The 23,274-nt window shown below is 35.4% G+C and overlaps 1 protein-coding gene across 2 annotated transcripts; it reads left to right on the forward strand.

Moving 5' to 3' along the window:
• Positions 1 to 2: 2 nt before the first annotated feature.
• On the forward strand, positions 3 to 19,650 carry AURKA (aurora kinase A). Of its 2 annotated transcripts, none has more exons than XM_007475688.3 (9): positions 3 to 255; positions 4,694 to 4,743; positions 6,105 to 6,381; positions 7,137 to 7,191; positions 7,810 to 8,001; positions 9,631 to 9,769; positions 11,285 to 11,433; positions 13,205 to 13,379; positions 18,904 to 19,650. In XM_007475688.3, the coding sequence occupies exons 1-9, from the start codon at positions 3 to 5 to the stop codon at positions 19,078 to 19,080; spliced, it is 1,467 nt and encodes a 488-aa protein (XP_007475750.1). In that variant the 3' UTR covers positions 19,081 to 19,650. The 2 variants fall into 2 exon arrangements, with proteins under 2 accessions (XP_007475750.1, XP_001378079.2); XM_001378042.5 differs by lacking the exon at positions 3 to 255 and adding an exon at positions 366 to 504.
• Positions 19,651 to 23,274: the final 3,624 nt, after the last annotated feature.

Consider the following 23,274-nt stretch of genomic DNA (forward strand, 5'->3'; position numbering starts at 1 on the left):
GCATGCGTACAGGCAGGGGCGCAGAACGCCGCGATATCGATTGGTCAGGCCGGTTCTGGGCTCCTCCTTCTTTCCTTTTCTCAACCTCGGTTGCCATTTTTGTTCCTGGCATGCCAGTCTTAGTAGTGAGCTTGTTTAATGCCCTGGGTTCATCACTTCAGCAACCGTGGGGACGTCCAGGAGCAAATATTTCTCCATTTATATTTCATCAGCAGTCGCAATGTTGGGGACTTACGGGAGATCTAGAATCACAGTGTAAGTTAGGTTATTTAGTGATACTGTACCTAGGAACCCTGCTGTGTTTATTATACGCCTGCGCGGCGTCTTCGGCGTCCACCCAACCCGTAGCCAATAGGACTTAGACACTTTTGAGACTGCGTCCAATCAGCGCTCGGCATGGGACGTAAAGTGTCTTTAAGAGGGACTATTTGAATTCAAACGGTAGTTGTCGTCCAATTTCCTTTCTCCCAGCTATCTTCTGATCGGACCTGAACAGGCCAGAAGGTTTGTGGCCTCCGAAAATTTAACCTTTTGGGGGAAAAATACGAGGGAAGAGGTGTTTTTGAGGGGATGAGGGTGCATGGAAAACGAATGAGGTATTGAGGGACAGCGTGGAATCGGGGGAGAGAACCGGGCCCTTTGAGAAGGGAAGGACAGAGCTCGGCAGCGGAGGCCTTACGGGCCTGGGGGTCGGTTTTTCTAAAAAGGTTTTAAGATTATGGATCTCCTAAAGTCCCGCTTATGTTAATGGAGGAGGGGATTGTGTTTAGGGGTGTATATATGTGTGTGGGGAAGGTAATGGAGTTCTGTTCTACTTATTTATGTTTATTAAACGCCTACCATGGGCACGAGCCAGTACTCCCGGAAATATGGAATAGATGAGGTAAAACAAACCTACTGACTTTGCTTTCCAGGAAATTATTAGGATGGGCTAAAACAAGGCAACACCAGGACCTTGGAGACATAGCAGATAAAGTGTTCCTGGGAAATATGAGGAAATTTTATGTAAAGAAAACTGGAAGTTGGATAGAAATTTGAGTTCAGTACTTTACCCTTCTTATTTCCAGTTTTACCGACCTATTTATCAGTTTTAGAAATAACTTTTTACATTTAATTCAATTAACGTTATTGGGGTTTTTTTTTTGGAGGTTAAAGAGATAGGGAAAGGGAACCAAGTGAAGAGAGAAAGATAGCATTAGGATCCTATTATAGTTTAAATTTTTTTGGTTGATGATTATTAATGCCTAGTTGTTTGTAGATATTTAAAGCTTACCAGATAGTTGCTTTACATGCATTTTCTTTTTGAGGGCATGCATGTTGTAATGGGTTGAGTACCAGACCCACTGGGAGACTTGAATTTGAATATTGCTACTTCAGCTAAGTGGCTCAGTGGAAAGAAAGAGGCTGGCTTAATGGGCAGGTCCTGAGTTCAAATTTGCCCTCAAACACTTCATAGCTATGTTATATTCCATTGGGCAAGTCACTTAACCCCCTTGTCTAACTCTTACAACTCTCCTGCATTGGAATTAATATAGATTCTAAAACAGAAGCTAAAGACTTAAAAAAAAGAACATTGCCACAGCCATATGATCTTAGGGCAAATCCCTTAATCTTTCTGGACCACTATTGTTTTATCTTTAAGATAAGGAGGTTAAAAATCCTAAGGTCCTATGATTATAAGATTTGCTTCTCCGAGCTACTTTAGAGAAATTGGGAGGGAATGACAATAAAATGAGAGAGTAGATTTGAAGACAATGTAAATAATATCTTCGTTTATGACAATCATTAATAAATGGTTTGGGGGCAGCTAAGTGTTTCAACAGATTGAGAGACAGGAAGTACTGGGTTCAGATATGGTTTCAGACACTGTTAGCTGTGTGACCTGCTGGGCAAGTCACTTACCCCCCTAGCCCTTACTTTTGGAACCAATACACAAGTATTGATTCTGAGATGGAAGATATGGATTAAAAAAAATAATGATGATAAATGATATTTATCTAGTGCTTTTAAGATTGGTAGAGCATTTTGCATTTAATATGCATAATACAGGATTCCATTAAAAACCTCTATTTTTCAGTTTTGGAACCTTGTTGCTATTCCTCTACTTAACATTTTCTGTTTCCCCACTGATTCAGTCAGTTGCCAAATATTGTTATTTTCTTCTTTGTAATATCTCTTGCATCCAACTCTTGTACTCTTGAATTACAACCAGAAGGTTAGTTCAGTAACTTTCATTTAGATAATTGCAATAGCCTCCTAATTGGTCTCCTTTAAATCCCTCTCCACTCCAGTTCATTTTCCATGACCCTGTCAAAGTAATTTTTCTTTGCAAAATCTGCAAATCTGCAAATCATGTTACTCTCCTCAGTCAGCTCCATCAAGCTGTCTTTTGGACTTCTGGGAACAAATACAAACTGTTTAAACTTTTAAAGCCTTTTATAATTTGGCCCAAACCAGGGACCAGGCTATCTTTTTAATTTCATTTGCCATTAAGCCCTCTCCTACACTCTGGGATCCAATTACACTGGACTCTTGTCAGATTTGAAAATCCATATCTTGACTCCATACCTTCCTTTATGTTGACCACCCTTCTGCACAGAAATTTGTTCCCTCCTTACTTCCTTTTTTTTTTTTAACTTGTGTCTTGGTATTAGTTCTAAGATAGAAGATCAGTAAGGGTTAGGTAATTGGGTTAAGTGATTTGCCAGGATCAACCAGCTAGGAAGTGTCTTGAGATCACATTTAAACCTAGGTCTTCTCAACTCCAGGCCTGGTACTCTATTCACTGTGCCACCTAGCAGCCACATTAAAAAAATGAACTCTTAGTAAACCTTTACATGATTTTTTTAAAACTACATAAATATGATGGAAAATGATTGCTATATGTTACTTTTAAATTATGTTGAGTTACTACTCCCCACTTAAAATGGGAATCAAAAAACTATTTGCTTGGTGCAGTCATGGTACTAGTATCCTGTACGCAACACATGCTTGGCATAACTTATTAACTTTATTTTTCTCAAACCCCTGTTTTCATTCTTTCCCCATTGTCTTTCCTTCTTGCAGTACTTTCTGTGTGCCTTAATACTTTAAGAATCTGTAGCCCTTGAAATGTAGGTACCCCCTCCATCAATTGAGATTACATTCCCTCTCCCATAATAGATGGTTTTCATTAATTTCTATAATCAAAAACATTCACTGCCTAGTGGTGCAAATTTCTGGTGATAAGACTCTGGATTTAGGCTGGACCATGGAAGACAGCTGCAAAACCTGCCCTTAAATATTTTATTTGGGTAGGGCCTGTCATAGTTTTGGATTACTCTGTTATCTTCATACCAAGGCTAAAAACTGGAAAAGTCCTTTACTTGAAAGAGAATTCTGAGAGCTCTTCAAAACCTTTACTTGGTTATGCCACACTATCATTTTAGATTTAGATTGATTATTTGAATCTGTTATCTTTACTTCATTATCTATTCCTTCAGCTAAAATTTGGCTTTTACTGCTATCACTATATCGAAACTATATTCTTTGAAGTCTATTTACGGCATCTTTTTCTCAGACCTCTTAACCTGTCCATTGTATAACATTTGATACAATTCACACTCTTCCTGTATTCTCTATACAACTAGGCAAGTTTTTCTTCCTTTGCTCAGTTTTCTTTTACACCCAATAGAGTTCCAACTTTATATTTCTTTAACTGCTTGTTGTTGTATGCTTCTACTTTACCAAAATCTAAACTTCATACTGGTGGGTGTCAGTGTTTCCTCTACATACAGAATGCAGCGCCAACCATGCTTTCTTATACTGTGGGGATATTTTCCATGTTCTATATCAAAGAATCTGTTCTTCATCCAATTTTAAATAGTTCAAATGTCTTGATAATCCTACAAAGTGCCCTGGCATTCCTGCCTGTTCAATGCCTAAACTCCCTGCACATGCATAATAGATAATAGCTAAATAATATAAATAAATAAAAATAATAGCTAAATACATAATGTGTATTTAGCATATGTCAATTTCTTATTCCATTCCATTTATTTTGTTAGGAATTATAATAACCTGTTTCAATATCCATAAAATTATCACATTGTTTTAGGTGACCTTTTAGAGTGAAGACTGAAATGTGAAAAAAATTGAAGCTCTACAAGTTAAAATAATAGAAATGATAATCTTGTTCTAAATAATTGCACTTGGGCATGGATGAGTGAAAATGGACTTTATAAACTTTAGAATACTTGTACAGAAGGAAAATAATCTTCATTTACAACTTGAATAAGCTCTGAATATGATCTCCTATCCTTTCTTGGCCCCCCATTTGATCTGTATTGCTTTTTAGACAAAACATAATCAGGGAAAAATTGAGTTGGACTCTAGAGAATGGCCCTCATCACCTCTTTTCATAAAGTCGCACTGTAAACTTAAAATATGCCAATGCACTATAAAATTTGACTTTTTATTATGAAATTATAAAATAATTAACTCTTCCAATGCATGTTTCATATCCATGGAAATATATATATATGTGTGTGTATATATATATATATATATATATATATATATATATATATATATATATATATATATATACACATATATATATATGTACAGTCAGGCCCAGCTGGGTTTTGTAAGGTGTGTTCTATGTATCACTTCTGTCTCTATACTTTGACTACGAAACATTTTTTCCTTCCAGGCAACATGGACATATCCAAAGAAAACAGTGTTTCAGGACCTAGCAACAAGGTAAAAAATTATTACACGGCAAAAACCTTCCCAATAACAGTTATAAACCGAGTCATACAATGATACATAGTAGTGATTATATTTTGACATTTTAGTTTACTAATTCTATTTTATCTAAACTTTCCAGGCCCCTAAAAATTCAGATGGTAGTTTTATTTGACGTTGCTTGCTCTGTTCAGATTTGAAGGAAATGGGCAGATTAATAGCTTTTTAAGAATAACTTGAACTATGACATCTCCCCTCGGTATATTTATTAGCAATTTTTTCATATTTTATTTTCATTGTTTTTATCTATCATATTTCTGGAAATAATATTAATAAATTGAGTAGTCCAAGGAATTCCCAAAATAATTTCATTGTCCATGGAATACAATATTTACTTTTGGCTTAAGGAAGTACCCTATACAAAATCTTATGAACAAAGCGACATCAATGGAAAATGGAAAAATAGAGATGGATACATTTTTTAAAACAAGCAAATTAATCTTAGTTTATATCTTAAATGTTGATTTTTACTTAATTTTTCCTTTTTATAGTAGAAATATAATTTTTCTAAATCTTTGAATTCATGACAGGGATAGCTCTTCATGGTATATAAAGCTTTATTTCTACATGGGAAATCAGAATCACAGAATTTTTAAATTGGAAGAGACTTGTGCAGGGTTATTAACTAGTTAATTAGTAGACAGAAAAGCTGGGACTGCAGAACACAGATCTTTTAATTTATAGGGCAATGTTTACTACATAATATTTGGCCTAGTCTACTGCAGACAGGGTGAAAAGGATAGTAGCTACTATATGATTTCCAAAAGAAGTTTTACTCCTAATCATGTAGTTCTCTGGATAAATTAGAGAAAGCGTGAAACATTATTTTAACATCAAATTAGAACCTTTTTCTTTTTAAAAAACCCTTAACTTCCATCTTAGAATCAAGACTGTGTTTTGGTTACAAAGCAGAAGAGTCGTAAGGGCTCGGCAGTGGGGGTTGCCCAGGGTCACACAACTGTAAAGTGTCTGAGGTCAGATTTGAACCTAGGACCTCTGGTCTGTAAGCCTAGCTCTCAATCCACTGAGTCACCCAGCTGCCCCCTTAGAACCTAAATTTTTTAATGAAACTCAGTCAGTTTTTAAACTTAACTCAAGACCAAAGTCTTTTTAATATCTTTTTTTGTATTAAAAACAAATCAGAAAACATCCAAGATCTACTATGTACTATCTGTCTTGACAAGATAATAATTAAAATTCATTCTATCATTCCATGTATAAGAAAGCAGAAATCCTTTTAAAATTCTGCTGTGTCTTAATTGTCCTACGTGCTATCATTTTTAACTTAACTTTTCTTTTTCTTTTTTTAATTAAAGACAGCAATTCTGCTTGGGGAAGGTCCAAAACGTGTGCCTATAACTCAGCAGATTTCTTCTCAGAGTCGGTTACCTGGGAGTAGTGGACAAGCTCAGCGAGTCTTATGTTCCTCAAATCCTCTTCTAGTTTCTTCCCAGGCACAAAAGAATATCTCTAGTCATAAAACAAGTCATGCTCACCAGTCACAGAAGTTACAGCAAGCACCTGTAATTCATCCTACATCAAGACCACCAAGTAGTACTCAAAACACTGAGCAATCTCAGCCACCAGTCTCTGGTAAGTAAGACATTCAAGACTTTTTGGATTGTTTCATCCTTTGTAGTTAGTATATTGAAAAATCGTGATTTTTTGTTTAGTTTGTTTTGGAACATCATCTTTTAAATAATCTCTCATGGGTATGATATTCAGGTTACTGTAATTAAGTGTATATTTGCATTTAACGTTGTGACCTAAAGTCAGAATAATAGCTGCCTAATTCATTTTATCTCTACTTCACATTGCTCATTGATTTCTGCAAAAAAAAGTCCACTAGTATTTCTGCTATGGTTATTAAATTGTCTTTGTATATTTTTGTAACTGAGCTGTTTTATATTCATGTTATCCTAGATTTCTGCATTCCCTTATGACAGTTTTTTGTTGTGGAGGAAGTGGTAGACATGGTTATTTTTTTGAAAGGTGTATAATGTATATATGTATCTAACATTCCACTATCTTTTCCTTCCCTAACAAGAATGTTATGGACTAAAAACCAAGTAATGTTGAAATTACTGAAACTGAATGATATATTTTTTAATATCCATCAAGAACTATTTCACTTACTCTAAGTATCTCATAATACAGATGTTGATCCCAAAATAGTAGAGGTTTTTCTGAGATTCTCCTGAAATTTCTCCCCCTCACCCCTCTCTAACTTTGTTCTTATTTCTCCTCTTAATCCTAGAAATTTCCCATATAATAAATGGTAGAAAAAAATGTTAATCTATGATTGTTTCATAAAATGTATTGACTTTTAAAATTTGTTTTATAAATAGCAAGCATTCCTGGAAAGGGAGAGACACCAAGGCAGAAAAATGAGGAAACTAAAAAGTAAGATTTGCATATAATATATCTATGAAGCTAAGTATATAGAGAATTGTTGAGATAGTCCATTTATCTTTAAATGACTGTTAGTAAATTTGGGGGAGATGATTATTATAATTTATTTACAAATATAATTGGCTGTTATGTAGGAAATAGAAACTAAAGAATTAATGTATCACTTTTAACAAAAAAACTATTTAGCTATGGTCCAAAATTGTTTTCCTTTCAATAAGGAGAGGGGTGTTTAGATGGAATGGAGGGGTGTCAGTCAATAAGCATTTTTTTTAACATTTCTGTCTTAGAACCAATACAGAAAAGCAGTAAGGGCTAGGCAATAGGGATTAAGTGACTTGCCCAGGGTCATACAGCTAGGAAGTTTCTGAGACCAGTTTTGAACCTAGGATCTCTTGTCTCTAGGCCTGGCTCTTAATCCACTGGGCCATCTAGCTACCCTCAACAAGCACTGCTGGTGAATAGTTTACCCCTTCTACGGTAGTGGTAGTTTTCATAATATTTATTTGGTATAATTGTGTATAAAATCATGTAAATGCTTACCATTTATTTAGTTTCTGAGAAAGTACTGTTGTTCCCATAAACTTAAATATATTAAAATACTCTCTGTAGAAGACAGTGGGCATTGGATGATTTTGAAATTGGTCGCCCTTTGGGAAAAGGAAAATTTGGAAATGTTTACTTGGCACGAGAAAAACAAAGCAAGTTTATCCTGGCACTTAAAGTGCTCTTTAAGGCTCAACTGGAGAAGGCAGGAGTTGAACATCAGCTGAGACGAGAAGTAGAAATACAGTCTCATCTTAGGTAAGTAAGTGTTTTAGGGTGTTTTTTAAGGCATTAATTCAAAAAGTAGAATAAAGGAAATTACTGTGTGTACTGGCTTTTTCATAGCTCATTAATAATCATGGTGTGCCTTAATTGATTAGATCACTATTTTTGAAAAATTATGTGTATGTTATATTTATTATATCTATAGGACTTATGAAATTGTTGAAAATGAAATGAAGATACCATTTGATAATGTGAATAATATTAAGAAGTCAGTCTGGCAGAAATTAGGTATAGACCAGTATCTCACACTATATAACAAGATAAGTTCCAAATAGGTATGTGACTTAAAGATTGAAATAAGTTAATTAGAGGAGGGAGGGGGGAAAGTTACCTTTCAGATCTTTGTATAGGGTGAAAGTTCATGACCAGGCAAGGCAAAGAGGATTATAGAAGATAAAATGGAAAATTTTGATTATGTAAAATTAAAAAATGTTTTGTATAAACAAAACCAGTGCAGCTAAAATTAGAAGAGAAGCAAATAACTGAACTGGTGGAAAAATCTTTGCAGAAAGTTTCTCTGATAGAGTTCTTATATCTCTAAGATACACAGAGAACTGATAGATTTATAAGACTAAGATCCATTCCCTAATTAATAAAAGGTCAGAGGATATGAAAGTTCAATTTTCAGATAAACTATCAAAAGTCATAAATTAATAGAAAAAAATAAAAATTAAGCAACTCTTGAGATTCTACCTCATACCCAACAAATTGACAAAGTTAAACAAAAAAGGGAAAATGACAAATGCTTAAGGGGCTGTGGGGAAATAGGTACATTAATGGACTATTGGTTGAGCTGTGAATTGTTCCATCTATTTTGGAAAACAATTTGGAACTATGCACTAGAGATCTAAAAAGAAAGGAAAAGAACTCATGTACAAAAAAATATTTAAAGCAACTCTTTTTTTATGCTGGCAAAGAATTAGAAAGTAAAAATGAGTGAGTAAAAATGTGCATAAATGATAGCACATGAATATTTATGCTGTACCATTGTAAGGAATGATAAAAAGGATGGTTTCTGTGAAGCTTGGAAAAGCTTATATAAATGGATAAAGTATATAAACTGCAGTGAAGTAAGCAGAATCAGAAGAACCTCAACATTGAAATGATAAACAACTTTGAATACTTTGAATTCTGATTAGTGCAGTGACTAACCTTGATTCCACAGGATCGGTGATGAAACATGCTGCCCAACTCCTGAGAGAAAAGTAGTAGACTCAGTGTAGATTGAGGCATATTTTTTGGACATGGTTAATGTCAGAATTTATATTGGCTTTTGCTTTCTCAGTGAGTGAATAAGAGGGAGAGAAGTTAAAATAAATTTTAGTTTTCTTAAATGGTAGCATACCCATTGTGGTCTTAGAGTTTTCACATTGCCTTTTTTCTCTACCTTAAGACTTTTAAGTTTTAAAAGCCATAGCAGTGAAATAATATATCATCTTTTTAGCGCATTAAATATTTTCTTAGTTGAATGTTTCTAAGCTAGGAACTTTTCTAAACTAGGTTAATAAATCTTATGTAGTTATTGAAAGGAAGAAAAAGAATAGTGGGGATTCTGCTTACTGGTGATAACTCTTTTTGCATAGTATTCATTCTTTGTTGCAGGCATCCTAATATTCTGAGATTATATGGTTATTTTCATGATGCCACAAGAGTTTATCTAATTCTAGAATATGCACCTCGTGGAGAAGTCTATAGAGAGCTTCAAAAGCTTTCAAAATTTGATGAACAAAGAACAGCTACTGTAAGTTTTAATTAATTGCCCAGTAGGCTAAATAATTTCTAAAGGCTTTTTTCCCTTCTTGTTTTAGTTTCTTTAGAAATATAACTTTTACTGTGGTAGAGTAGACTGCATTTTAGATCGAAACCCAAGTAAGATTAGATGGATAAACCAAAACAGTTTGTGCATCTTTCCTGCCTCTCATCTGTACCAATGAGGACTTAGCTTGACTTAGGACAGCCCAGAGGTCTGTCCTTTTTTCTGCACATGTCTGTTGAAGGCCATTCCTTAGATAATTAAATCTTGAGTTTGATGCAGACCTTCCAAATCTTGTTAAGCTAAGAAGGGAGGAGAAATGTAGAGTTTCCAAGACCTGAAATAGCTTAAATCAAATCTTCTAAAGAATGGTCTGATTAGGGTGGAATAGTTTTAAAATTCACAGTGGTGCAGAAGCTATAGTGCAGGGCCTAGAGACTTTTTTTTTCCTAAGATCAAATCTGACCTCAGACACTTCCTATCTGGGTGACCCATAGCAAATCACTTAACCCTGTTTGTTTTACTTTGCTCATATGTAAAATGAGCTGGAAAAGGAAATGGCAAACCACTCTAGAGTCTTTGCAGTTGGATATGACTGAAAATGCCTGGACAACAATAGCTAATTTCCTAAATCTCCAATTGTGACTCAGTTTTGTTTTGATGTTTAAGGTTAGGTCATAATAATTGCTATAGAAGATGTAGGATCATGGATCTAGAGCTAGAAGGAACCCCAGAGGCAAATTAAAGTGACTAGTTTTTCAGCATGATTTTAAATTTATTTTTGTGTCATCAACATTGGTGTGTTTTAATTCTCCTTTCTATTGTAATAACTTTGGGGGTTGGAGTCATTTGTAGAAAGGGCTTTCCTTTGTTTTAAGCTAGTGGTATAAAATGCATTAAAAAAAGAAAGTTCTGTAATTAGCCTTGTTATTCTCCCCTGGACTCTTAGGAGTTCTTAGGAAAACTGAAAAAGACTCTTTAGAGATCATTTAGTTCGATTGTTTCATTTCCTAGAATAATGACCCGGAGAGTAAAGTATCTTACCCATGGTCACATGACTGCTAGGGGTCAGATCCTGAAACTGGACAATAGACTTTAGACTTTAAGCCCCCAACTGAACTTCTCCTCTCTACCATTCTGCCTTTGTTAATAAGGATCTGTTAACTTTCTCTTCCAAAATGTTAGTAGGGATTGATAGAAGTTGCTATTTCTCTCAGATTTAGGGGAATCTTCTTATAGTTCTTTATCCCTTTCCTGTTACTTCCTCCTCCCCTTTTCTCCTATCAAAGGTCAAATGATTTTTAGCTTATATTTGTAATAAATAGTACTTAAGAATGAATACATTGGATATAAAAATTGGGGACAAGAGGCTAATAGTTAATTTTATATTTATCACTTTTTTCAAGATTAGTAAAAATATAAAATATTGTCTCTTCACAAAGGTTTCTAAAATTAAGTTGCTTGACACCTTAAATACTAACTTTCCCATTGATCTTTTATTAGTATATCACAGAACTGGCAGATGCCTTATCATACTGCCACTCAAAAAAGGTGATTCACCGAGATATTAAGCCAGAGAACTTATTACTTGGATCAGATGGAGAGCTGAAGATTGCAGATTTTGGCTGGTCAGTGCATGCCCCATCATCTAGGTAAGAATGTAATTTTAAAACTGGGCACTAAAGCTAAATTTGTTTGGCACATGCCCTCCCTGCTTGTGTGTGTTTTGGACCTGTGATTTCATTGAGAAAAACTCCTTGAAGCTGCAGACTTGAGAGTTTTGAGTTCAAAGTGATTAGCATATGTTTAAATATGAACTTGAATCCATATCTTCCCAAGGCCCTAAGTTTTATATACCTTGTTTCTCCTACCTTTGTGTGGTTTCTCTTACCTGTGCTATACTGTATTTAGTATATTGGGCAATTATTAGGTTACTGTTATGTGCCCAGGACAGGCCCACTGTGACAAGGAAGAATATTATCTAATTTGAAAAACTTTACTTAATAAATTTATCAGAAGGATCAGTTGACTTTGCATTGCAATATTCAAACAAAAAAAATTCAAACTTTGAAATTGAATAAGCTACATACCACCTTTTAATAATGAAGGGTATAATAGTTTAAAAGAAAAAGGTGGTCACCAAATTGTAATAATTACATTTAAGATTATGAGGCTCTTAGAAGCTTTAACAATTTAGTTTAATTGAAATAGAAAGATAACAAAGCGAGGGAAATGTAGGAAGGAGGTAAAGGATTGCCTAGCCTGCCGCCCTAGCGTCTGCTCTGACAAAAAGCTCAATGTCCAGGCAGAAGAGTCCAGGGAGCCTCTTTAGGCTAGAGTAAGTGTCTCCCTTCAGGCCTAGTCACTAATGCACGAATCCAAATCCAAATCTGGAGTCTGAGAGTCCCTTCAGCGGAGGAACTAAGAGAGTGTTAATTCCCTTTTCATAAGGGGTATGTGAATTCCTTGGTTCTGTTCCACTCTGAAATACCATTAGGTAGAATTGACAGCTTTGAGCAAAATAGACAAAACTTTACAAAATTGCGATCCTTTTCAAGGTAATACATCCCTGGAAAGCAGTGGTAAAGCAAATTGAGTATGTGCTGTCACATTTTTCTCATCAAACAGTGTCATTAGTGGCAACCATTAAATATGTAAAAGTAAGAAGTAGGAAGTTATTTTTATAAATAAGGTCTGGAAGTGACCATAGACCTTTGTTTTTATATGTGTGGTAAAGCAGTTGCTAGGTATAACGATTCTCTCCGTTGATGCCTGTCAGGAACGTGTCTAGATATAGAGTCTTAGAGCCTTCCAGGATTCTGGAAAATTAAATATTCTACTTGCCCAGGAGTCTAGAAATATTAGAGTCAAGACATGAACCTGAGATCTTCTTATCCCAAGGCAAAGACCACTGTATTTTATGCTATCTAGCCTCTCAACCATAGACTCTAGGCTAATGTCCTAATTTTATAGATTCAGAATATTAAGACTCAGAATGGTGAGGTGATTAACAAGTCATACAACTAGCTAGCAGCAGAGCAGAAACTAGAATCCAAACTTATTCAGCATTAAAGGAGCAAATGGGCCAACTTTAGCATGAACTTACTGTACAGTCAGTATCCTAAGGTAAAGTGCTCTTAGTGACTTAGTGATCATATGCTTCTTGGATTTCAGTTAGGTTTTTTAAAGTTAGTTTTTCTTTAAAAGAATTCACTACTTGATTCTTGTTCAGGATATTCCCCCAAGTTGATGAGTATTCTATAGTAGAAGGGCATTACATAAAACTTATAAAATCCCTTATTGATTCCAGGAAACTTGCAGGTTCATTTGAATTGAGTAATTTTTTTTATCTTTCTAGTTATGAATGTGAATAAGAAAATGTAATGCAGTAACATAACCTTTTTACTATCCTCTCAATTGTAGGAGGACAACTCTTTGTGGCACACTTGATTATCTACCTCCTGAGATGATTGAGGGCAGGATGCATGATGAAAAGGTAGATCTGTGGAGTCTTGGAGTTCTGTGCTATGAATTTCTAGTTGGAAAGCCTCCTTTTGAGGCAGAAACATATCAAGAAACTTACAGAAGCATTTCAAAGGTAAAACATCTTAAAAGAGCCCCATCACTCAAATTGTAATTTCTTTATATAATATGATTTTACTTTTTTAATCAAGTCTGCTAAAAATAGTATATTCTTAAAATATATGACTTTTTGTGTATTCTTATTTTCTTTTGTATCTTATTTTTCATCATTATAGATTCATGGTACATCACCTTAGCTAGTCCTTCATTGCTGCTGTTCTGTATTTAAAAATTTTTTTGTCATTTCTTGATCTCATTCCTCGTAGTGATCATCTTAAGCCTTTTTCTTCTCTTCTGCCCACCAGCCATGCCTTATCCCTCACATTGATAGCCGATGCCTAAACTACCTACTTCCCTCAAAGCAGAAAGTTCCCTCACAAGGAATCATTTCTTACCTAAGAAGAATGAGCCTCATTATCAAGGTTTTATCTTGACTGTAGCAGTGTTCTTGAACCTCTGCTAGAACTTTGCTTTTGATTTTAATCAGTCCTTGCTTGTGCCTTTCCTTTCTTTCTCCTGATTATCCTTTTCTTTGTTTTCTTAACTCACTCCTCCTCCTGACTTTACTCTTCGTGTTTGGGGAATAACATTTCCTTATTCTCTTGTGTGCAATTTTAGGTTGTCTGTGTGACTAGTCATATCACTTAGTAGGTCATTTTTTAGTTCCCTGCACTTTGCTTCCCATCCATCCCTTCTTTTCTGTTCCTATTCTTAGCTCCCTGAGGAGCTATTACCACTGAATTATGACAATGGCCTACTTCTGTGGCTTCCTACTTCTGCTCTCACAGCTGATAATCTGTCTTTTATAATGCTACCAGAATAGTCTTTCTTACATAGAGATCCCACCATGCTTTTTTCTGAAGTCTGTGTTTTACCCATCTTTTTATCTTCTGGATAAAGTTCAAGATGTCTCTGTTTAGCATTCAGGGCCTTCCACAATCTGGTGGATTGAAATGAGATTCCTAGCCTTTCCTGTTTAATCAAATCTGTTTTTAATTAATTAATTTAGCCAGTTTGGAATATTATTCCTTGGTTACAAGAATCATATTCCTTTCCTCCCTTCCCTCCCTCCACCCTTCCCGGAGCTGATGCACAATTCCACTGGGTATTACATGTGTCCTTGATCAAAACCTATTTCCATGTTGATGTTTGCACTAGGATGTTCATTTTGAGTCTATATCACCAATCATATCCCCTTGACCCATGTAATCAAGCAGTTGTTTTTCTTCTGTGTTTCTACTCCCACAGTTTTTCCTCTGAATGTGGATAGTGTTCTTTCTCGTAGATCCCTCCAAGTTGTTCAGTGTCACTGCATTGCCACTAATGAAGAAGTCCATTATATTCAATTGTACCACAGTAAATCAGTCTCTGCGTACAATGTTCTTCTGATTCTGCTCCTTTCACTCTACATCAATTCCTGGAGGTCATTCCAGTTCCCATGGAATTCCTCCAGTTTGTTTTATTATTCCTTTGAGCACAATAGTATTCCATTACTAACAGATACCACAATTGGTTCAGCCATTTCCCAATTGAAGGGCATCCCCATATTTTCCAGTTTTTTGCCACCACAAAGAGAGCGCAGCTTTGAATATTTTTGTACAAGTCTTTTTCCTTATTATCTTTTTGGGGTACAAACCCAGCAGTGCTATGGCTGGATCAAAGGGCAAATAGACTTAGCGCCCTTTGGGCATAGTTCCAAATTGCCCTCCAGAATGGTTGGATCAATTCACAACTCCACCAACAATGAATTAATGCCCCAACTTTGCCACATCCCCTCCAGCATTCATTACTTTCCATTGCTGTCATGTTGACCAATCTGCTAGGTGTGAAGTGATACCTCAGAGTTGTTTTGATTTGCATCTCTGATTATAAGAGATTTAGAACATTTTTTATGTGCTTATTAAGTTTTGATTTCTTTAACTGAAAATCACGTCCCTTGCCCATTTATTGTTTAGAGAATGGCTTGATTTTTTTTGTACAATTGATTTAGCTCTTTAGAAATTTGAGTAATTAGACCATTGTCAGAGGTTTTTGTTGTGAATATTGTTTCCCAGTTTGTTGCTTCCCTTTTAATTTTGGTTGCATTGGTTTAATTTGTACAAAGCTTTTTAATTTGATATAATCAAAATTATTTATTTTATATTTTGTGATTTTTTTTCCTAGCTCTTGCTTGTTTTTAAAATCTTTCTTTTCCCAAAGATCTGACATGTAAACTATTCTGTGTTCACCTAATTTACTTAAAGTTTCCTTCTTTATATTCAAGTCATTCACCCATTCTGAGTTTGTCTTGGTGTAAGATGTGAGATGTTGATCCAAACCTAATCTCTCCCATACTGTCTTCCAATTTTCCCAGCAGTTTTTATCAAACAGTGGATTTGGGTCCCAAAAGCTGGGATCTTTGGGCTTATCATAGACTGCTTTGCTGAGGTCACTTACCCCAAGTCTATTCCACTAATCCTCCTTTCTGTCTCTTAGCCAGTACCAAATTGTTTTTTGATGACCACTGCTTTATAGTATAGTTTGAGATCTGGGACTGCACGGCCACCTTCCTTTGCATTTTTTTTCATGATTTCTCTGGATATCCTTGATCTTTTGTTCTTCCAAATGAACTTTGTTATGGTTTTTTTCTAATTCAGTAAAAAGGTTTTTTGGTAGTTCAATGGGTATGGCACTAAATAAGTAAATTAATTTGGGCAGGATTGTCATTTTTATTATGTTAGCTCGTCCTACCCATGAGCAGTTGATGTGTTTCCAATTGTTTAGATCTAGTTTTAATTGTGTGAAGAGTGTTTTGTCGTTGTGTTCATATAGTTCCTGTGTTTTTCTCGGCAGATAGATTCCTAAGTATTTTATATCGAGTAGGGTGATTTTAATGGAATTTCTCTTTCTAATCCTTGCTGCTGAGATGTGTTGGAAATATATAAAAATGCTGATGACTGATGTGGGTTTATTTTGTATCCTGCAACTTTGCTAAAGTTGTTGATTATTTCCACTAGCTTTTTAGTTGATTCTCTAGGATTCTCTAAGTAGGCCATCATATCATCTGCCAAGAGTGATAGCTTGGTCTCCTCATTGCCTAGTTTAATACCTTCAATTTATTTTTCTTCTCTAATTGCTACTGTTAGTGTTTCTAGTACAATGTTAAATAATAGAGGTGATAATGGACATACTTGTTTCACTCCTGATCTTATTTATCCCCATTGCAGATGATGTTTGCTGATGGTTTTAGATATATACTGTTTATTATTTTTAGGAAAGGCCCTTCTATTCTTATGCTTTCTAGTGTTTTCAATAGGAATGAGTGTTGTATTTTGTCAAAGGCTTTTTCTGCATCTATTGAAATAATGTCAGTTTGCTTGTTAATATGGTCAATTATGTGGATGGTTTTCCTAATATTGAACCATCCTTGCATTCCTGGTATAAATCCTACTTGGTCATAGTGAATAACCCTCATGATCACTTTCTGGAGTCTTTTTACTAGTATCCGATTTAAGATTTTTGCATCTATCTATATTCATTAAGGAGATTGGTCTGTGGTTTTCTTTCTCTGTTTTTGACCTGCCTGGCTTTGGAATCAGTACCATATTTGTGTCATAAAAGGATTTGGTAGAACTCCTTTGCTTATTCTGTCAAACAGTTTGTATAATATTGGGATTAATTGTTCTTTGAATGTTTGATAGAATCCATCTGGTCCTGGGGATTTTTCTTAGGAAGTTCTTTGATGTCTTGTTCAACTTGTTTTTCTGATATGAAGTTGTTTAGATAGTCTATTTCTTCCTCTTAGTCTAGGCAATTTATATTTTTGTAAATATTCATCCATATCACTTAGATTGCAATATTTGTTGCCATATAATTGGGCATAGTAGTTTTTAATGATTGCCTTAATTTCCTCTTCATTAGAGGTGAGGTCTCCCTTTTCATCTTGGATACTGTCAATTTGGTTTTCTTTCCTTTTTAAAATTAGATTGACCAGTACTTTGTCTATTTTGTGTTTTTTCAATGTACCAGCTTCTAGTCTTATTTATTAAATCAATAGTTCTTTGACTTTCAATTTTATTAATTTCTCCTTTGATTTTTTTAGGATCTCTAATTTAGTCTTCATCTGAGGATTTTTAATTTTTTTACTTCCTAGTTTTTTAATTTGCATGTCCAATTCATTGACTTTTGCCCTCTCTAATTTGTTAATATATGAACTCAAGGATGTAAATTTTCCCCTGAGTACTGCTTTGACTGCATCCCATAGATTTTGAAAGGATGTCTCATCATTGGCATTTTCTTCAATGAAATTATTGTTTCTATGATTTGTTCTTTTACTAACCGATTTTGGAGAATTGTATTGTTTAATTTCCAATTTTTGATTTGCCTCTCCATGTACCCTTACTAATCATTATTTTCATTGCATTGTGGTCTGAGAAGGTTGCATTTATTATTTCTGCTCTTTTGTACTTGTTTGCAATGTTTTTATGCCCTAGTACATGGTCAATCTTTGTGAATGTACCATGTGCTGTTGAAAAGAAGGTGTATTCCTTTTTGTCCCTATTTTTCTACACATATCTATTAACTCTATTTTTTTTCTAAGATTTTATTCACTGCTCTTACCTCTTATTTATTTTTTGGTTTGATTTACCTAGTTCTGATAAAGGTTCAGGTCTCCACTAGTATAGTTTTTCTGTCTGTTTCATCCTTGAGCTCCACTAGTTTGTCCTTTAGAAATTTGGATGCTATGACATTTGGTGCATACATGTTGAGTACTGATATTTCCTCATTGTCTATACTGCCTTTTATCAGGATGTAATTACCTTCCCTATCTCTTTTGACTAGATCTATTTTTACCCTTTATTTGCCTTTGTCAGATAATCATGATTGTGACTCCTGCCTTCTTTTTTATCAGTTGATGCCCAGTAGATTTGGCTTCATCCTCTTACTTTTACCCTATGCATGTCTACCTTCCTCATGTGTGTTTGATGTAGATAGCATATGGTAGGGTTTTGGTTTCTAATCCACTCTGCTATTCACTTGCGTTTTATGGGTGAGTTCATTCTGTTTAATTAACTTTAGCTCTAATCAAGTTTAATCATTTCCCTCCATGTTCTTTGTTTCAGCCTAACTAGATATCTCTTTTCTCCAAATGCTCATTGCATTTTCCTTCCTTTGCAACTTTGCTTGTATTGTTCCCTATACCAGGAATATATTCTTATCTGTTTGGATTCCTTATTTATCCTTTAAAACTTGTGAAAATGTTATCTCTTCCAGAAAACTTTTCCTACGTCTTCTTTTCCTTTCTTCTTTCAGATCATGTTTAGAATTAGTAAACTCCTTCAGGCCTCAGAGTACTTTGTTTTGTAACCCTGCAATAATATTACATAGTATTACATCAATTATTTTGGCATCTCAACCTCAAATAGATTGTAAATTCCATGTATTTTATGCTTAGTCTGCTCCATGGTTTCTGGCACTGTGTTCTATACACACTTGTTAGTGGAAGTTATTTCTACCAGTCTTTGAATTTTATTAATTCATACAATCTATTTTTCTTCTAGGTTGAATATAAATTCCCTGACTTTGTAACAGAAGGGGCTAGGGATCTCATTTCAAGACTTTTGAAGCATAATCCTTACCAAAGGCTAACACTAAAGGAACTCCTTGAACATCCTTGGATCATAGCGAATTCTTCAAAATCACCAAGCAGCCGAAAAAGCAAAGAATCAAAACCTTAAGATTCTTTCTTGCTTTCTAGGAAATTTGAGCCAAGGTTACTATGTTGCCATACAAGAAATGCTACTGAAGTGGGATATAGTTTTGAACAATTGCCTTCTGTCTGGGCTATCGAAAAGGAAAAAAAGTAACTTGAATGGTCAATATCTTGACCCACTATGGTTGTAATTTTCAGTTGTGAGTTATGTGAGAAAATTCAACTACACTTAAACATCATTCCAAAGTAAGACAATTCAAGGAATAAAATCAAACACAAATTCCTGTTGCTTATTGGCTCAGAGCGACACAGAGGAGCTGCCAGAGAGCCTATGTTAAGAGAGAATGTTCAATTTGCTGAGAAAGTTGGACTACAGTTATCCTTATCTTGGTATCTTGCAAAGGACAGTGCAATAACTTCCCAATAACTCTACATGTTGTTCTTGTTTTTAATTTATTGGGCAGGTGAGACGTGTGTCATGTGGTCTGAATCTGAATGAAACTGGTAAATCCCTGTGAACACTGATTTTCTTTTCTATTCTGTTTGAATGTTGACTGTCCTACCAATTTATTAAATAAAGACTTCTTTAAAAGTATATTCTTTGTACTTGATGTATTAAAATGGAGGAACAAAAGATCTAGTTAGGATATATATTTCAGCAAGCCCTGAAAAATTGAAAGCAACAATATTGTTGCCCATGTATGGGTAATGTCTGTTGCAAAGAAAAACTACTTAGATTGTAATAATTCATAAAGGAATTGTTTTTATAACGACAACAGAATCATTTGTTAAAGTATTTACCTTATACCATGATTTTAAGTTTTAATAGAAATATTCATTGACTTGGTTATAAAAGAATCTCAACATTGTTTTTTAATTTTTGTTTTTAATTTCACTTAGAATAATGAAGTCAAATGAACTTTTTAATTCAAAAGTATTAGTATCAGTCATGGTGATTAAAAGCCCAATTAGCATTTGGTTACTATTTTGTACTATAAATAATATGAAATATACATTTTAGTGCTGAAAGGGAATGCTTCCAGTGACAAGTTTTATGACTGATAAGTAATTTTGATACAATTAGACTTGGGTAAACAGTTAACTTGACAGTGTGAAATCTACATTGGTGTCAGTGAGGGTCAGCTGAGAAATCATTTTGACAACAATATGCCAGTTTGCTAACAAACAGATTTTTTTGTCATCTTGGGGGAGTGTGGTATATGTTCTAATTGTCAGGTGGAATATTGGAATTATACCATTAATTGATGTATATTGTGTGTACACATACTTCTGGAAGGAATCCTAGATAGCATTCCTCAAGATTACAAAGTCTTGGCTAAAGTGAAAATGGGATTAATTCTCCCCTGGTCATTTTTAGATTTAATCACTAGAAGTGGATAAACCCCACTTGAGTGGGGGAGATGTGTGACCCATGTGTGCAAAAGTGGGAGATGAATCAGAAACCATTGACTGCTCCCTGAGCAGTCCTAAGCAAAACTATAAACTATAATTTGTCCATGTAAAAAGTAGAGGAAGGCACAGGAAGTGACACAAAGAAGCATCTTTAGGAGTTACAACTTGCACCCCTCTTGAGAGAGGCTAGTCCCTTCAGAAAATCAGAAAATCCAGGAAAGGAGTGAGCCTTTTTCACTCACCCACCTGGTAATTCAAAGGGAGAGATTTAAGAATAGTCTCACCAAGTCCATGGTCTCGGGTCCAGTAAGCAGATTCTTCACCAGCCTCCAACTTGAACTCAGAACTCTGAATAGCAAAGAACCCCTCACAGGAAGTTGTAAAAATCCATGGCCTCAAGAAGTCTACATAAATGCTTTGAATCAAGTTTGGGCAAGAGTTCTAAAAACAGGAAAATGAATTCAACTATGGTTGAGAGTTGTTGGCTCGTCACTAAAGAGAAGTAGCATGTCAGTGGATGGAGTCTTGTGCATTAAGAAAACCTAAGGTTGAATCCTGCCTCAGTTTCCTCACCTGTAAAATGAGGAAAATGGCAACTTCAGGTTTATAAAGGGCAAATAAGGTATGAAATAGTTAGCAAACCATAAAGAAGTATTCAAGTGTGAGCTGCTATTATGTTACTCAGACAGATTAGGTTCCAATTCCTGGTAGATTTTTTGAACATAATAGGTTGATTTCACACACAAAAAAAAATGTAATAAAGTATGGCAGGATGTTATTTAAGATTTAGGTTTCCGGGGGACAGCTAGGTGGCTCAGTGGAAGAGAACCAGGCCTAGGGATAGGTGGTCCTGAGTTAAAATTTGACCTCATATTTCCTAGCTATATGAGCCTACCACTTCTGTACCCTTAGTACCTTCTGTCCCTTTGACTGGAGGAGGCCTGGAGGGCAGAGCAAAGAACCCCTCCCAAAACCTCCATTTAAAGAGGGCTCGCAGATCAGCCATCTCTTCCTTTATCCCCAGTCATACTCCTTGTTCCAAGTGGGTATCTTTTTTCCCTTAACCCATGGGATCTAACCTGCATCTCTGTTCTCCTAGTTACATTATCTAGTGCAGTTTATGTGACTGAGTTTGAACCAGAGTTGATTGAAGTGGACCTGGAAGGGAGACAAAAAGGGGGAAAAAGATTCAAGTGAGACAAGGAAGTAGGGCCTCTTTCTGCAGGAACTGGCTAAGGGGGCTGAGGGAGCCATGTTGAGAGCATTCACATGGCTATTTAGGCCAAGTTTCTTTTCTCTCTAATTCTCTATCTCTACCTATCCAAGTAAATACTAATAAACTTTATAGAAATGAAGGACCAGAGTTTTAATTTAACTCTTATAGAAAAGAGGACAGAAAGTGGCCTTAAAGTCTCTTTCCACATGGTGTCTGCCATGCATGAGATAAGTTCATACAATAGAGAACTTTGTTGAAACCTATAGGGTTCCTTGGATAGACTGCTGAGCCTGGAGTCAGACACTTACTAGTTTGACTTTGGACAAGTCACTTAATCTCTGTTTGCCTCATTCTACTGGAGAAGGAAAGGGCAAACCCATGCAGTATCTTTGTCAAGCCCCTGGGTAGTATAGTCCACAAGGTCATGAAGAGTTGGAATAGGACTGAACAATGAAAAAAATTCAACACACATTTTGCCACATGGGCATTTCTTGGTGATATATATATATATATATATTTTTTTTTTTAAATATATATTTAAATTTAAAAGTCCAAACAATTCCACTGGTGCCTACTGTCAACTTGGAATCTAGAAACCCCAATCTTGAGATCTTGAGAACCCCAAGTTTGTAGCAGTGTGAGGTCTGAGACCTTTTCACATGAGAGTTTCTCCTGGAAAGAAGCCTAATTTCACATTCTTACATTAACAATAGACCTTAAAGTAGTTTAGGTGGAGCTAGCTAATTCAATCAGGTGTTAAGTACCCTTTTTGCCCCTGTTGTTTCTTCCTTTGTGTCAAAGCCCTTTACCAAGGTAGCCTAGCCCTTGGCTGGATCTTTCTCTTTTGGGTCCATTGTAAAGCATCAGCCTCTCCCTGATAATCCTGTCTAGAACTCCTCATCTTCTAGTTCCCTTAAACAGTACATAGGTCTCCTATCATTTATTCTTTAGAACTGTCAATCTAGCATAGTTGGCATTCCCAAGGGTTTGTGTCCAGGATAGCCAGAGTCTCCGGGCTCTGTGTGGGTTTGTGGCATGCAACCCTGTGTGGAGGCCTGAAAGAAATTATGCTGAACCCCTCTCCTTAATTAAGATGTGTTTTTTCTGACTATTTAGTAGTTCTGTGTTTTTCCAGATTAACATTTGGAGGTCCCACCAAGATATTCCTTTTGATATAATTTATGTAATATGTGGCAATATAAACTATAGTTTATTTGGGGGAGGGACACAGAAGGCTGTTGAGAAGTTACTAATTATTTTGCATGCTATGTGGATTTCCGGGCTTTATGTTATTTGTCAGGGTAGGCTTGGGACTTGCTCACACATGTTCAGTCTTGCAGTGAAGCTATCAATATGTAGCAGCCTGCTCTGGTAGATATTTCCCAGGCATCATTAGGTAAACACCATGATTGTTTTTCTAATCCTCCCAAGTGTTTTATACTTTGCAGATGAGAGTGTGCATTACTTAAATTCTTAATAACCCTTGTATGCCAATTATCCAAATAGATTTTGTTATGCTTGTGAAGAGCTGGCTAACTATTTATTTAAACTCTTACCTTCCATCTTAAAGTTGATACTAAGTATTGTTTC

This window comes from Monodelphis domestica, chromosome 1, assembly GCF_027887165.1.
Source record: "Monodelphis domestica isolate mMonDom1 chromosome 1, mMonDom1.pri, whole genome shotgun sequence".
Taxonomy (NCBI): domain Eukaryota; kingdom Metazoa; phylum Chordata; class Mammalia; order Didelphimorphia; family Didelphidae; genus Monodelphis; species Monodelphis domestica.

Bases quoted from the DNA above. Each gene is read 5' to 3' on its own strand.
- AURKA (XM_007475688.3), top strand. From the start codon at position 3: ATGCGTACAGGCAGGGGCGCAGAACGCCGCGATATCGATTGGTCAGGC. The intron at 7,192-7,809 runs GTAAGATTTGCA...TACTCTCTGTAG, and splicing joins AAAAATGAGGAAACTAAAAA to AAGACAGTGGGCATTGGATG. The intron at 8,002-9,630 runs GTAAGTAAGTGT...TCTTTGTTGCAG, and splicing joins GAAATACAGTCTCATCTTAG to GCATCCTAATATTCTGAGAT.